This window comes from Carassius carassius, chromosome 48 (genome assembly GCF_963082965.1).
Source record: "Carassius carassius chromosome 48, fCarCar2.1, whole genome shotgun sequence".
Classification (NCBI taxonomy): Eukaryota; Metazoa; Chordata; class Actinopteri; order Cypriniformes; family Cyprinidae; genus Carassius; species Carassius carassius.
In genome coordinates, this window is record NC_081802.1 from 22,469,275 (window position 1) to 22,481,942 (window position 12,668).

Here is a 12,668-nt window from a genome sequence, read left to right on the forward strand (position 1 = left end):
TCAGCAACATTTATTGTTTCCGTCATTTTGAACAAGCTTACACACAATAAGCTTGAACATCACACATCGTGTTTTGTAGCTGAAAACCTTTAACAATGCGTGCAAACAAACAAAAGTAGATTAAAAGCAACAACAAAAAGTGAACAAAGAAAAAAAAAGTGAACAAAGAAAAAACGTAAAGCAGCCTGCAGCAATTAGGCTATTGTAGAACGTAGCCTACACTTAACTTTGAAACTTTTAAACTGTCAGCAAATCTTTTTTGCTTTTTTTTCTATTGTTTTACATGTTCTTGTTAAGAAATACGAGCATGTAAACATGATCGGGGGAATGTCGGCTCCTTAGTCTGTTAACAATAAGGTCGGCCGTGGAGAAAATGCTCTCTGACGGCACAGACGTTGGCGGGACTCACAAATAACGGTGTGCTAAGCGAATAAGTTTTGTGAAGCACTTCATGTTTTCGTTTCACCACTGAATGGGATCCTCATCTGGAGGAATACATGGCTCCAGCAAGAACTGTTCCCACTCGTCTCGGCTGGACTGTAATCATTGCTGAAGAACTGGCTCAGCCTTTTCCGACGAGTGGGCATTGCATTCTCTTCATCGTTGGTGACAGCTTTTCGTTGGTGACAAAACTTTTTTTTTTTTTTGGCAAAATTCGAATATCATTTTTACTTATCGAATAATTAGAGCAGAACGAATATTCAAATGTTCGACTATCTGGCACACCCCTAGACGATACCATGAAAAATTAGATTCCTGCAACCATTTTTCTGAGACTATGTCTAGCCCCCCCACCCCCCAAATATAAAAAATATTGTTCTACAAACAATTTTAGTCATTAAACATACCACTGCATAGTTTTTTCAATTATAAAACAATAGAAAGAAACTTAGACATCATGTAAGTGATTTATTTGAGCACTAGAAAAATACAATAAGAATAATTTAAATAATTAGCGGGTACGCTATTTAGCTTATAGCCCATTAACATCGCCAACGTGGTAGCCACTAATTGCGCTTGCATTGCTAATACTCTATTCACACACATTACCTTTGCTTTACTCACTGTTACTTGCTTTAATGGCAGATGTATGTCTACCTTTGATTGCAGGTGAGGACACGTTCAAGCTGCATTCGGTGCAGCTGGAGCTGGAGGCCTTGGAGAAGCAGATTTGCGACCTGGAGGAGAGGGAGGCTCAGCTGAGAGAGCGGAGAGCCGTACTGGAAAGCTCCCGGGCTGATGTTCACAAGTCCGGGGTAAGTATACAGCGTGCTGCTAACAGTCCCACTACTTCTATTCCATGTGTTTCTCTGCACAGACCCGGTGCACCCAGGACGCGATCCTCCCAGATGTCCTTCACTCCGGCGATGTGACACCACGGACCCTGTGTGCATCCACAGCGAAGGTCGCGAGCCAGGCCCCGGGCAACGACTTCTCCCCCTCCTGCCTTCGAGATCTCCATCTGGAACCGATTCGTTCCCCTCCGCGAGACAGAGCGTGGAGCTGTGATCGTCGGAGACTCCATCGTCCGACACGTCGGTTCTACGTTAGCCGAAGGTAAAGTGCACACTCACTGTTTCCCTGGTGCTCGTGTTCTCATTGTTTCTGCGCAGATACCCACGATCCTGAAGGCCGACGAGAGCCCCAGAGCGGTTGTGCTTCACACCGGGGTTAACGACACCATGCTGCGGCAGACGGAGACTGAAGAGGGACTTCAGGAGCCTGATGAAGACGGTTCGCAGCACGACACCCGTCATCATGTCAGGACCACTTCCCACGTATCAACATGTACACGAAAGGTTCAGTAGACTTGTTGCTTAAAATGAATGGTTATTGTCATGGTGTAAAGAACAGAAACTGCTATTTGTTAATAATTGGAATCTTTTCTGGGAGCGTCCTAGGCTTTTTCACACTGATGGTCTGCACCCAGGCAGACTTCTCTCTGACAACATCTCCAGGACACTTTGCTCCATATGACTAGTAAGCCAATTCTCAAATAACTATTATGATGAATTTTGTTCCGTGTAAATGAAAAGAGTAATTGCGCTGTACAATCTATTAAAATTGTTCCTCGAATAGTGGGGTTAAAATATAAACTTACATATATATTTATTTTATATATTTATATAAATGTATATATTTATATAAATATGTAAATTTTATGTAGGATCTAGAAAAAATCTTATCATGATTAAACCAGAAAAATGTAAAATAAATGAACAAAAAACATTTTTTAAGTTCATAAACATTAGATCATTCACACCCAAAGCAGTTATTGTAAATGAAATGATCACAGATAATAGTTTTGATGTACTCTGCTCGACTGAAACCTGGCTAAAACCAAATGATTATATTGGTCTAAATGAGTCTACTCCACCAAACTACTTTTATAAGCATAAGCCCCGTCAGACTAGTCGTGGCGGAGGTGTTGCAGCAATATACGTATAGTGATATTCTCAATGTTACCCAGAAAACAGGATACAGGTTTAACTCTTTTGAAATACTTCTGCTAAATGTTACACTGTCAGACATGCAAAAGAAATCTAATGTATCTCTTGCTCTGGCTACTGTGTATAGACCACCAGGGCCGTATACAGAATTCCTATAAGAATTTGCAGATTTCCTCTCAGACCTTATGGTTACAGTTGATAAAGCACTAATCATAGCAGATTTTAATATTCACGTTGATAATGCAAATGATACATTAGGACTTGCGTTTACTGACCTAATAAACACTTTTGAAGTCAAGCAAAATGTCACTGGGCCCACTCATCGTTTTAATCATACACTAGATTTAATTATATCGCATGGAATCGATCTTACTGACCTAGATATTGTACCTCAAAGTGATGATGTTACTGACCATTTCCTTGTATCATTCATGCTGCGTATCACTATATGGCTGGTAATATTATTCGAAAATATGGGATTAGTTTCCACTGTTATGCTGATGATACTGAATTATATATCTCAATGAGACCAGATGAAACTTCTAAATGATCTAAGCTGTGTTAAAAATTTAAAAGAATGGATGACCAATAATTTTCTCCTATTAAATTCTGATAAGAGATATTACTTATTGGACCAAAAAACATTACACAGAATCTAGTAGACTACAGTTTGCAACTAGACGGATGTACTGTTACTTCCTCTACAGTCAGAAATCTGGGTGTTAAATTAGACTTCAAACTTGTCTTTTGAAAATCATATTTCCTATGTTACAAAAACAGCATTTTTCCATGTTAGAAACATTGCCAGCCTACGAAATATGTTACTTGTTTCTGATGCTGAAAAGTTAGTTCGTGCATTTATGACCTCTAGACTGGACTATTGTAATGCACTTCTGGTTGTCCAGCATCTTCAATAAAATGCAGCAGCTAGAATCCTTACCAGGTCAAGAAAATATGATCATATTACCCAAATTTTACAGTCTCTGTCCTGGCTACCTATTAAGTTCTGTATCAGTTACAAATTATTATTACTTACCCATAAGATCCTAAATGGTTTAGCTCCTGTGTACCTAACTAGCCTTATACCACGCTACAATTCATCACGCTCCCTAAGGTCACAAAATGCTGGACTTTTGGTAGTTCCTAGGATAGCAAAGTCCACTAAAGAAGGTAGAGGTTTTTTTTTTGCATTTGGCTCCCAAACTCTGGAATAGCCTTCCTGATAATGTTCCGGGATCAGACACACTCTCTCTGTTTAAATCTAGATTAAAAACACATCTCTTTCACCAAGCATTCGAATAATGCATCTCATTTGTGACTGCAGTTGTATCTGATCAAATGCGCATTCTTATTCTTTAGCTTGGGTAAAACTAATTCATTTTACTTTGTTGGAACAGAAGCTACCCTAATTATGTCTCTATTTGTTTCTCTGTTTTGCCACGGGTTTTCACAAACTCCAGTCTGGATCCAGAACACCTGATAAGAGATGATGCGGACCCCTCAGAGGACCCCAGATGATGCTAACCCTGAAACATCATACAGAACTAACAAATATTGCTACTTACTATGCAGTCACATTATAATTGCTGTCAATAGTGTTCATCATCTGGTTGACTGTCTTGTATTAATTTTTCTGAAAATTCCTTTCATATGCACATAAACTGACAGTCACCACTTATAAGCTACTACTGAATATTGTAGAAACTTAATTTTCTGTAAAGTTGCTTTGCAGTGATTTGTATCGTAAAAAGCGCTATATAAATAAACTTGAATTGAATTGAATTGAAATTCTCTTTGTGACACTGTACGCTACAAAACCATGCCGTTTTTTTTTTTTTACTACCAAGCAGTTTCTGAGCATGAATTATTCCATAATGGACACAACCGAATCTGACCTCGAGTGCCCGTCTGAAACATCTACTAGCCCACAACTCCAACCACAGGCTTCTCAAGAGGTCACTTCAATGACTAGTGAACTTCCAGCCAATCAGCAACCTTGGGAAACCCCCTGAGGAACTCAATGCAAGGGTTAATTAAGTGATTGATGGTTGTTTATGTCTATGCAATTTCCCCTTTTTTATTCTCTTAAACTCATTCTTTCCTGACTTCCTATCTTCCTGCAACTTGTGTGAATGTGTGTGTGTGTGTGTGTGTGTGTGCTAATGTGTTAGATTAGTTTATATGCCTCAGATTAATCTAATAAAGTGTTACTCATATTGAAAAGAGAAGTATCTTGTGTTTTGTGCTTACAATTTAATGTCTTAAACTGCCGATCTTGTTACTGTGCTAATTAATAGTGTTTTCACTATACTTTGGATATTAAGATTGATTGCAAAGTTGATGTTATACGTCTCATTCAATGAATCCCTGGCTGTCTCAGTGATCAGCTGTAAAACAGTGATTCTTTCCAAATTCCCTTTAAAACCTTAAATTATTCCTTTTGAGCTAAACTGACCTGTTTCCCTTACAATTAATAATAATGATTGGTAAGTTATCTGTAACATGGAGGATGAACTTAGAGATGAGGGAGGCAAGACAAACAAAACCTCAATGTCATGGTGAATTCTGCTAATAGTTAGAGTGACATGACATTTGTCATATCTCTCTTTTATATTTGTTTTGGATGTCATTTACATTGGCAAGTATCTCACTAAACTATTTGCTTATTTCCCCTTGCAGTGAATATTATAAAGGTCTGGACAAGTGAGGAGAACTTTTACTTGGTTGAAGATTTAGGTTTCGTGTCCATGTGCAGCATGAGAAAGCTGGTAATATTAGCAGCATTGGTCTCGGCTCTACACGCAGCCAGCTTCCCAACAGACACTGATGTGGTATATAAGTGCCAAGAAGATCAGGACAACATTGCTACTTTAGCAGCTGTGCAGTTCATTAATGACCATCACCACCATGGATACAAATTCAAATTAGTTTCACTGGACAGTCGCAGTGCAGATGAGAAGGTGAGGTTTTGCATAATAGGTATTAGTATGTAGCATTTATAGGTACAAAACATAAATTTTTGTACGTTTTGATTGCTGCTGAAATGTACAAATTGGACCAAATTGAAAATATTCAAACATTTAAAATGTAAACATTTTAACCTATTCACATACATAAATTGTTTAAAAATCTTTAATATCATAAAAATATTTGTTTAAATGCACTTTTATAATTTTATCATTATCTAAATTATTTATTAGATTAAACAACCATTTTATAGCCAATATAAAAAGATATACATCACAATATATTTAAATATGTAGCAATATTAACATTTTTGCAATAATGTGACATGATATTTTAGATGATACATGATAGTGGCTAATGTCATTCTTAATTCAACTATTATTATTATTATTATTATTTTTTTTTTTTTTACATTTGTACAGATTAATGAAAAACATTCCAGATAGACAAGTGCAATAAGTGATTTATTTACTGCAAAAATGGCTGTACCAAAACACAATGTGTTGCAGTCACAGTCCTCTCTTAAAATACTTTCCTGATCCTCTCTGTGAAGGTGCGCATTTCTCATTCAAATACTGTGTCACCTACATATACTGTATGTACTATTTTTGTAGAGAAAAAAAGTACATACTTTTGAGTTATTAGCAGAGGAGCAGGCAATCTTTGGGAAATACTACTTCATCATAACTGTGCATCTTTAATGGACCATTCCTTTGCTTAGTTATGTGCATCCTGTCACCATTTAAACCAGGGATCTAGCTAGTTCAGGTGGGTTTCATTAGGGTTGGAGCTAAACTATTCAGGACTCTGGCTCTCCAGTGCAGAGTTTGGAGACCCCTTGAATTGTCCTGTCAAATTTGTCTTTATAAAAGTTCACAATGTTGTTACATATGAAATATAACATGGACAACATAAAAACATTTTTCATCATGTTAGATATTGATTATTTATCACTTAAAAACGTTTTTCTACCTGTCCACCAGTCTCGCATATCCACCATGTTTGTAGTTTTTTAAATTACATTTTTATTTGTATTTGTAGTTCTAATTGAATCTTCATCCAACGTGCAATGAGTTCTTGGAAATATTTACCATTAGAGTGTGCACAGACCTTTGATTTCCTGCCGGAAGTAGTAAACCATCCGGGTACCTTTGGAATACTCATTTCAACATATTTTGATTTGGGAGACTCTGATTCTAATTTCTAATACTTTATAGGATGGATAATATAGAATGTAATATGACTTGGGACACAGCAAAACATGTCACCCAAATCATGGCACGGCAAGGCATCTGTGATGAAGCAGACAAGAGCCAATGAGCGTTTAGTTTCACTGCTCTAAAAGCTTCCAAAAAGTAGTTCCCTATCTGTCGGTCACTACGAGTTATGTCGAACGACATATGGGGGGGTCTCACTTGGGAGGCCAATCATCTCTGAGTTTAAGAGAAAATGCCAATGAAAATTGGCTAGTGGATTTAACATACCTGAGCCACTCCCCGTGCCAACGGGTATAAATAGGGCAACAGGTGCATCCACTCATTAGATTTTTGCTTCAGAGCCGAGTGGTTGTATGAAAGCTGTTATACTCCACAAAGCCATTCATCTGCTGTGTCGGGAAGCTGTTCTGGTTGGCGCTACGGCGCAAACAGTGGTGTCCCTTTCAGCGATTCCCCTGGCGCTTCAACTAAGAGAGCAGATTTCCTAAAAGAGCAAATCACGGACGATTCGCGTCTTTTTAAAGACGCCGTTTCGTCCGCGTCCTTCTGGATGCGGTCGTTTCCTGTTCTCTGAAAATGGCCACGATCGTTGTCTTCCATGTCTGGGCATTCAGCACGCTGAAGGCGCGTTCGTGGATGGTTCATGCACACACTGCGTGTGTGATCATGGCAACACTGTGATCGCGTCTCCCCTTTCTTGAAGGGAAAGGAACAGACCCCTCTGTCACTATCCTTTCCGGTTTCTCTGCCACGAGCAGAGGATCGCCGGCTAGTGCTCTGGGAGATTTGAAGGTGACAGTGAGAGCTTCTCCGCCGGGCCACGCCCCACGGACCTCTTACCCCTTCCGCATTGTTTGTCCTGTGCGGCTGCTGGGTGATTTTGCTGGGCTGTCTTATGGCAGTCCCAACGGGTCATTCAGTTTGCCGCCGGGGATCAGATGTCGATTGCAGCATTGGGGATGGGCTGTTGAACTCTGTGGATGAAGATTCGGCGGGGCTGCCCCCCTCGGGTGTTGTCGCCACTGCCGAATTGGACCCAGGGTTGACAGCCGTGCTTGCCCGGGTAGCTGTGAGCATCAGGATGGAGGTGGCCGCCAAGCCCTGAGTGCTCATGGCTGTTTGATTGGTTCTCGGTGTAGAGCGCGGCTCACAACCGCGTTTTGCTCTGGTTCCTTTCTTCCCGGATGTGCATGGGGAAGTGATGTAGTTGTGGATGGCCCCTTTTTACATCCGGAAGCAGCTCATTTCGTTCCTCCATCCTCACTACCCTCGATGGCGGGGCAGCTAGGGGTGCGTCGACATTCCCCAGCAGGAGAGTGCGATTGCGGTGCACTTGTGTCCGCAAAATGCCGCCACTGGGAGGAATAGTCCGCGCCTCTCACCCAAGGCCTGTAAGCTGTCGGCCGCTCTTGCTGCCAAGGCTTACAGTGCGGCGGGCCAAGCTGCCTCTGCTCTGCATGCCATGGCTATCCTGCAAACTCACCAAGCCAAGGCTTTAACAAATGCACGAGGGTAGAATCAACCCGAGGTTGATGCAGGAACTGCGCACGGCGACTGACCTCACCCTTCTGGGTGACGGAAGTCACGACGCAGTCCCTCGGGAAGGCGATGTCCACTCTGGTGGTCCAGTAGTGCCGTTTCTGGTTCAGCCTGGTCGGAACAGCAGCGTAGCCTTCTCCAGCAGCGATGTACTCTCCCTTCGGCCCCTTCGGTACCAAGGTCAGTGAATTTGCGCTGGGGCTTTGGGAGGGTTACGACCTTAAGCGTAGCTTTTGTGGCACGCCAGGGCTTGTCGACAATTGCAGCGCCACAGGGTTGTGACGGTGTTCAGGTTGTGGCGTTTTCCATAGGACCCCATATGTCGTTCGACATAACTCGTAGTGACCGACAGATAGGGAACGTCTCGGTTACGTACGTAACCCTCGTTCCCTGATGGAGGGAACGGAGACGTTATGTCCCCATGCCACAACCTTGAACCGGTCGCTGTTGCCGGGACATGTTCTCGGCTCCTCAGCGTAAAACCTAATGAGTGGATGCACCTGTCGCCCTATTTATACCCGTTGGCACGGGGAGTGGCTCAGGTATGTTAAATCCACTAGCCAATTTTCATTGGCATTTTCTCTTAAACTAAGAGATGATTGGCCTCCAAAGTGAGACCCCCCCATATGTCGTTCGATATAACGTCTCCGTTCCCTCCACCAGGGAACGAGGGTTACGTACGTAACCGAGACGTTACTTTTGAACTTAACAAGTGCATCAGTGTGGGCTTTTTGAGCTTAAGGCCAAAGTATAAAAAGGCAACTCTCTGAGCAATGTTGCCGGGCAATGTTGCAAGTCAACTGGCAACCATGTGAGACACAGGGCCCATGACCGATCTAAAGTATCTAAGGTCATCCTTGATGGAAAAGTACTCAAGCAACATCACTCTGCAACATTACTCAAAAAGTTGTCCCACCTTAAGAAATGGAACAACAACAAAACAGCAGAGACTTCAACAATAACACATCGCTGCATTGACAAGCATTTGTGTCAGAGGATTATGAGATAGCACCCGTATAGCATAGTTTAAAATAGATTCTCTCATTGTCTGTCATGATCATACGTTTTCCAGTTCTTCAGCATCTGCCAAAGACAAAGACTATTATTTAAGATAAGTCCTATAATATCATCAGCTTCCTAATTTCTCACCTGATTGCTCTCCTGAGCTCTGCCATCTGCATTAACAAACTGCGAATCATAGTACCAGTGTTGTCTTCTTCTGTTCGCTGACAAGGAAGATGAAGATTGCTGAATAAAGACTTTATTTTAACTTAATTCTGAAGGTTTAAACGACAGCTTATGAATAAAATTTATTATTTTTGTATTTTGTATTTTATGGTTTTACAGTCACAGCATGACAGAAAATACGCCTTTTGTGACCCATGTTAAAAAAAATGACATAAGTAATGATTAAGTAATTGCAGAAAGGTATATTTATTTCAAGGTATTAAGTTGATGATACACAGGGAAACTTTCTGAGCAATGTTGCTGAGAGATGTTGCTAGAGAGATGACACTTTCTCATTAAGAATGAGAAACAAATTTCAATCAGGATACTTCTGATCGGTTGTGAGCGCCGTGTCTCAATAAAGGGATAGTTCACCCAAAAATCAAAATTATGTCATTAATAACTCACCCTCATGTCGTTCCAAACCAGTGAGACCTCCATTTTTCTTTGGAACACAGTTTAAAATATTTTAGATTTACTCCGAGAGCTCTCAGTCCCGCCATTGAAACTGTGTGCATGGTCTACTGTCCATGTCCAGAAAGGTAAGAAAAACATCATCAAAGTATTCCATGTGACATCAGAGGGTCAGTTAGAATTTTTTTAGAAAATACATTTTGGTCCAAAATAGCAAAAACTATGACTTTATTCAGCATTGTCTACTCTTCCGTGTCTGTTATGAAAGAAGTTTGTGATATCTGGTTCGCGAACGAATCATTCGATGTAACCGGATCTTTTTGAACCAGTTCACCAAATCAAACTGAATCATTTTAAACGGTTTGCATCTCCAATACACATTAATCCACAAATAACTTAAGCTGTTAACTTTTTTAATGTGGCTGACACTCCCTCTGAGTTCAAACAAACCAATATCCTGGAGTAATTAATTTACTCAAACAGTACACTGACTGAACTGCTGTGAAGAGAGAGATGAACACCGAGCCTAGCCAGATAATGAACAAAAGACTGACTCGTTCTCGAGTCAAGAACCGGTTGCATCGGTTTTCAGATCACCAGTAGTTCTTTCGGACAGCCAAATCTCACCAAAACCCACCAAATCTCAACAAATTAGAATATGGTGACATGACAATATGCTAATCAACTCAAAACATCTTTAAGGATTTCCTGAGCCTTCAAAATGGTCTCTCAGTTTGGTTCACTAAGCTACACAATCATGGGGAAGACTCCTTATCTGACAGTTGTCCAGATGACATTGACCCTCTTCACACATAGGGTAAGCCACAAACATTCATTGCCAAAGAAGCTGGCTGTTTATAGAGTGCTGTATCCAAGCAGGTTAACAGAAAGTTGAGTGGAAGTAAAAAGTGAGGAATAAAAAGATGCACAACCAACCAAGAAAACCGCAGCCTTGTGAGGATTGTCAAGCAAAATCGATTCAAGAATCTGAGTGAACTTCACAAGGAATGGACTGAGGCTGGGGTGAAGGCTTTAAGAACAGATGTGTCAAGGAATTTGGCTACAGTTGTTGTATTCCTCTTGTTAAGCCACTCCTGAACCACAGACAACATCAGAGGTGTCTTAACAAGGCTAAGGAGAAGAAGAACTGGACTGTTGCCCAGTGGTCCAAATTGCTTTTTTCAGATGAAAGCTAATTTTGTATTTCATTTAGAAACCAAGGTCCTAGAGTCTGGAAGAAGGGTGGAAAAACTCATAGCCCAAGTTGCTTTAAGTCCAGTTTTAAGTTTGCACAGTCTGTGATGATTTGGGGTGCAGTGTCATTTAATTGTGTTGGGCCATTGTGTTTTTTGGAAAACCAAAGTCACTGCAACCGTTTACCAAGAAATTTCGGAGCACTTCATGCTTCCTACTGCTAACCATCTTTTTGAAGATGCTGATTTCATTTTCCAACAGATGTCACGGTTCATAGATCTGTGTGTTCATTCTGCATGTCTGTTTACTCATTATCTGTCTAATTGCTCATTCAGCATTGCTCCGGCAATCATTGGGCTGATGAGCTGATGAGCTAATGTCACCTTTATTTATATAGCGCTTTAAACAAAATACATTCCGTCAAAGCAACTGAACAACATTCATTAGGAAAACAGTGTCAATAATGCAAAAATGATAGTTAAAGGCAGTTCATCATTGGATTCAGTTATGTCATCTCTGTTCAGTTAAATAGTGTCTGTGCATTTATTTGCAATCAAGTCAATGATATCGCTGTAGATGAAGTGTCCCCAACTAAGCAAGCCAGAGGCGACAGCGGCAAGGAACCGAAACTCCATCGGTGACAGAATGGAGAAAAAACCTTGGGAGAAATCAGGCTCAGTTGGGGGGCCAGTTCTCCTCTGACCAGACGAAACCAGTATTTCAATTCCAGGCTGCAGCAAAGTCAGATTGTGCAGAAGAATCATCTGATTCCTGTGGTCTTGTCCTGGTGCTCCTCTGAGACAAGGTCTTTACAGGGGATCTGTATCTGGGGCTCTAACCAAGCTAATCAGCGTGGCTGCACCTGATGCTGGTTCTGTCCTGTCTTTTTCTGTCTTGTGGTTGTTACTGCATGTTGTCAGATCGTTGTTCGTAGTTGACGATGCTGGTCTTGCTCTCAGTCCTCGCATCTCTCTTCTTGCTCTCAGCCGAGGCGATCGCCCAGTGTGCTTCCACGCCTGTTCCCAGGAATATTCTCTGGGTTGGTTCGGGTCAGTGCCTCATAGTGTCCGTGTTACAAAGACAGCTCTCCAGCTCACCAGCTCACCTATTCACCAGCTCATCTGCTCTATTTTCTTGTACCCTACTGTATTGTGTTGTGGCAAATAAACTTTTTGGTTGCACTTTATTTTACAGTACGTGTACTAACATGTACTTATAGTGTACTTGCAGTGTATTTATCTAAGAAAGTTCTGGTAACACAAGGTAACTACATGGGGTAGGGGTAGGTTTAGGGGTAGGTTCAGGGTTAGTACCTAGTTGTTACATAGTTATTGTAATTACTATAATAAGTACATAGTATGTACATGAGGAACAGGACTGTAAAATACTTTTTTACTTGCAATTGGATTTCGTGTTCTTTACGTGACAGCAGGATTTGGCATCTGCCCACACTGCCAAAAGCACCAAAAGTTGGTTGAATGAACATGGTTTGCATTGAATTTATTTAACCCTTAACCTGCATCCCAACGCGGGGGTCCTGAACTCCCCTTGTTTGCACTTGTCAGTTTTTATGAATAGATTAAATGAAATGGGACAAATTTAATCTTGATGCCTCAAGCATCGACGACAGATCACTGTTTTCCCATGGAAAGCTTATAAA

The 12,668-nt window shown here is 41.0% G+C and overlaps 1 protein-coding gene and 1 long non-coding RNA gene across 2 annotated transcripts in view; both read left to right on the plus strand.

Moving 5' to 3' along the window:
* Positions 1-1,321: 1,321 nt before the first annotated feature.
* LOC132131263 (uncharacterized) lies at positions 1,322-4,232 on the plus strand. The gene is made up of 3 exons (XR_009428863.1): positions 1,322-1,799; positions 1,935-1,980; positions 3,911-4,232. It is a non-coding gene; the product is annotated as an uncharacterized LOC132131263 (long non-coding RNA).
* A 926-nt stretch (positions 4,233-5,158) lies between these two features.
* LOC132131262 (filaggrin-like) overlaps positions 5,159-12,668 on the plus strand; it is a 42,119-nt gene continuing 34,609 nt past the window's right edge. Inside the window, exon 1 of the mRNA XM_059543285.1 lies at positions 5,159-5,410. Within this exon, the coding sequence (XP_059399268.1) occupies positions 5,198-5,410 (213 nt within the window). The 5' untranslated portion in view covers positions 5,159-5,197. The remainder of the gene's footprint in view (positions 5,411-12,668) is intronic.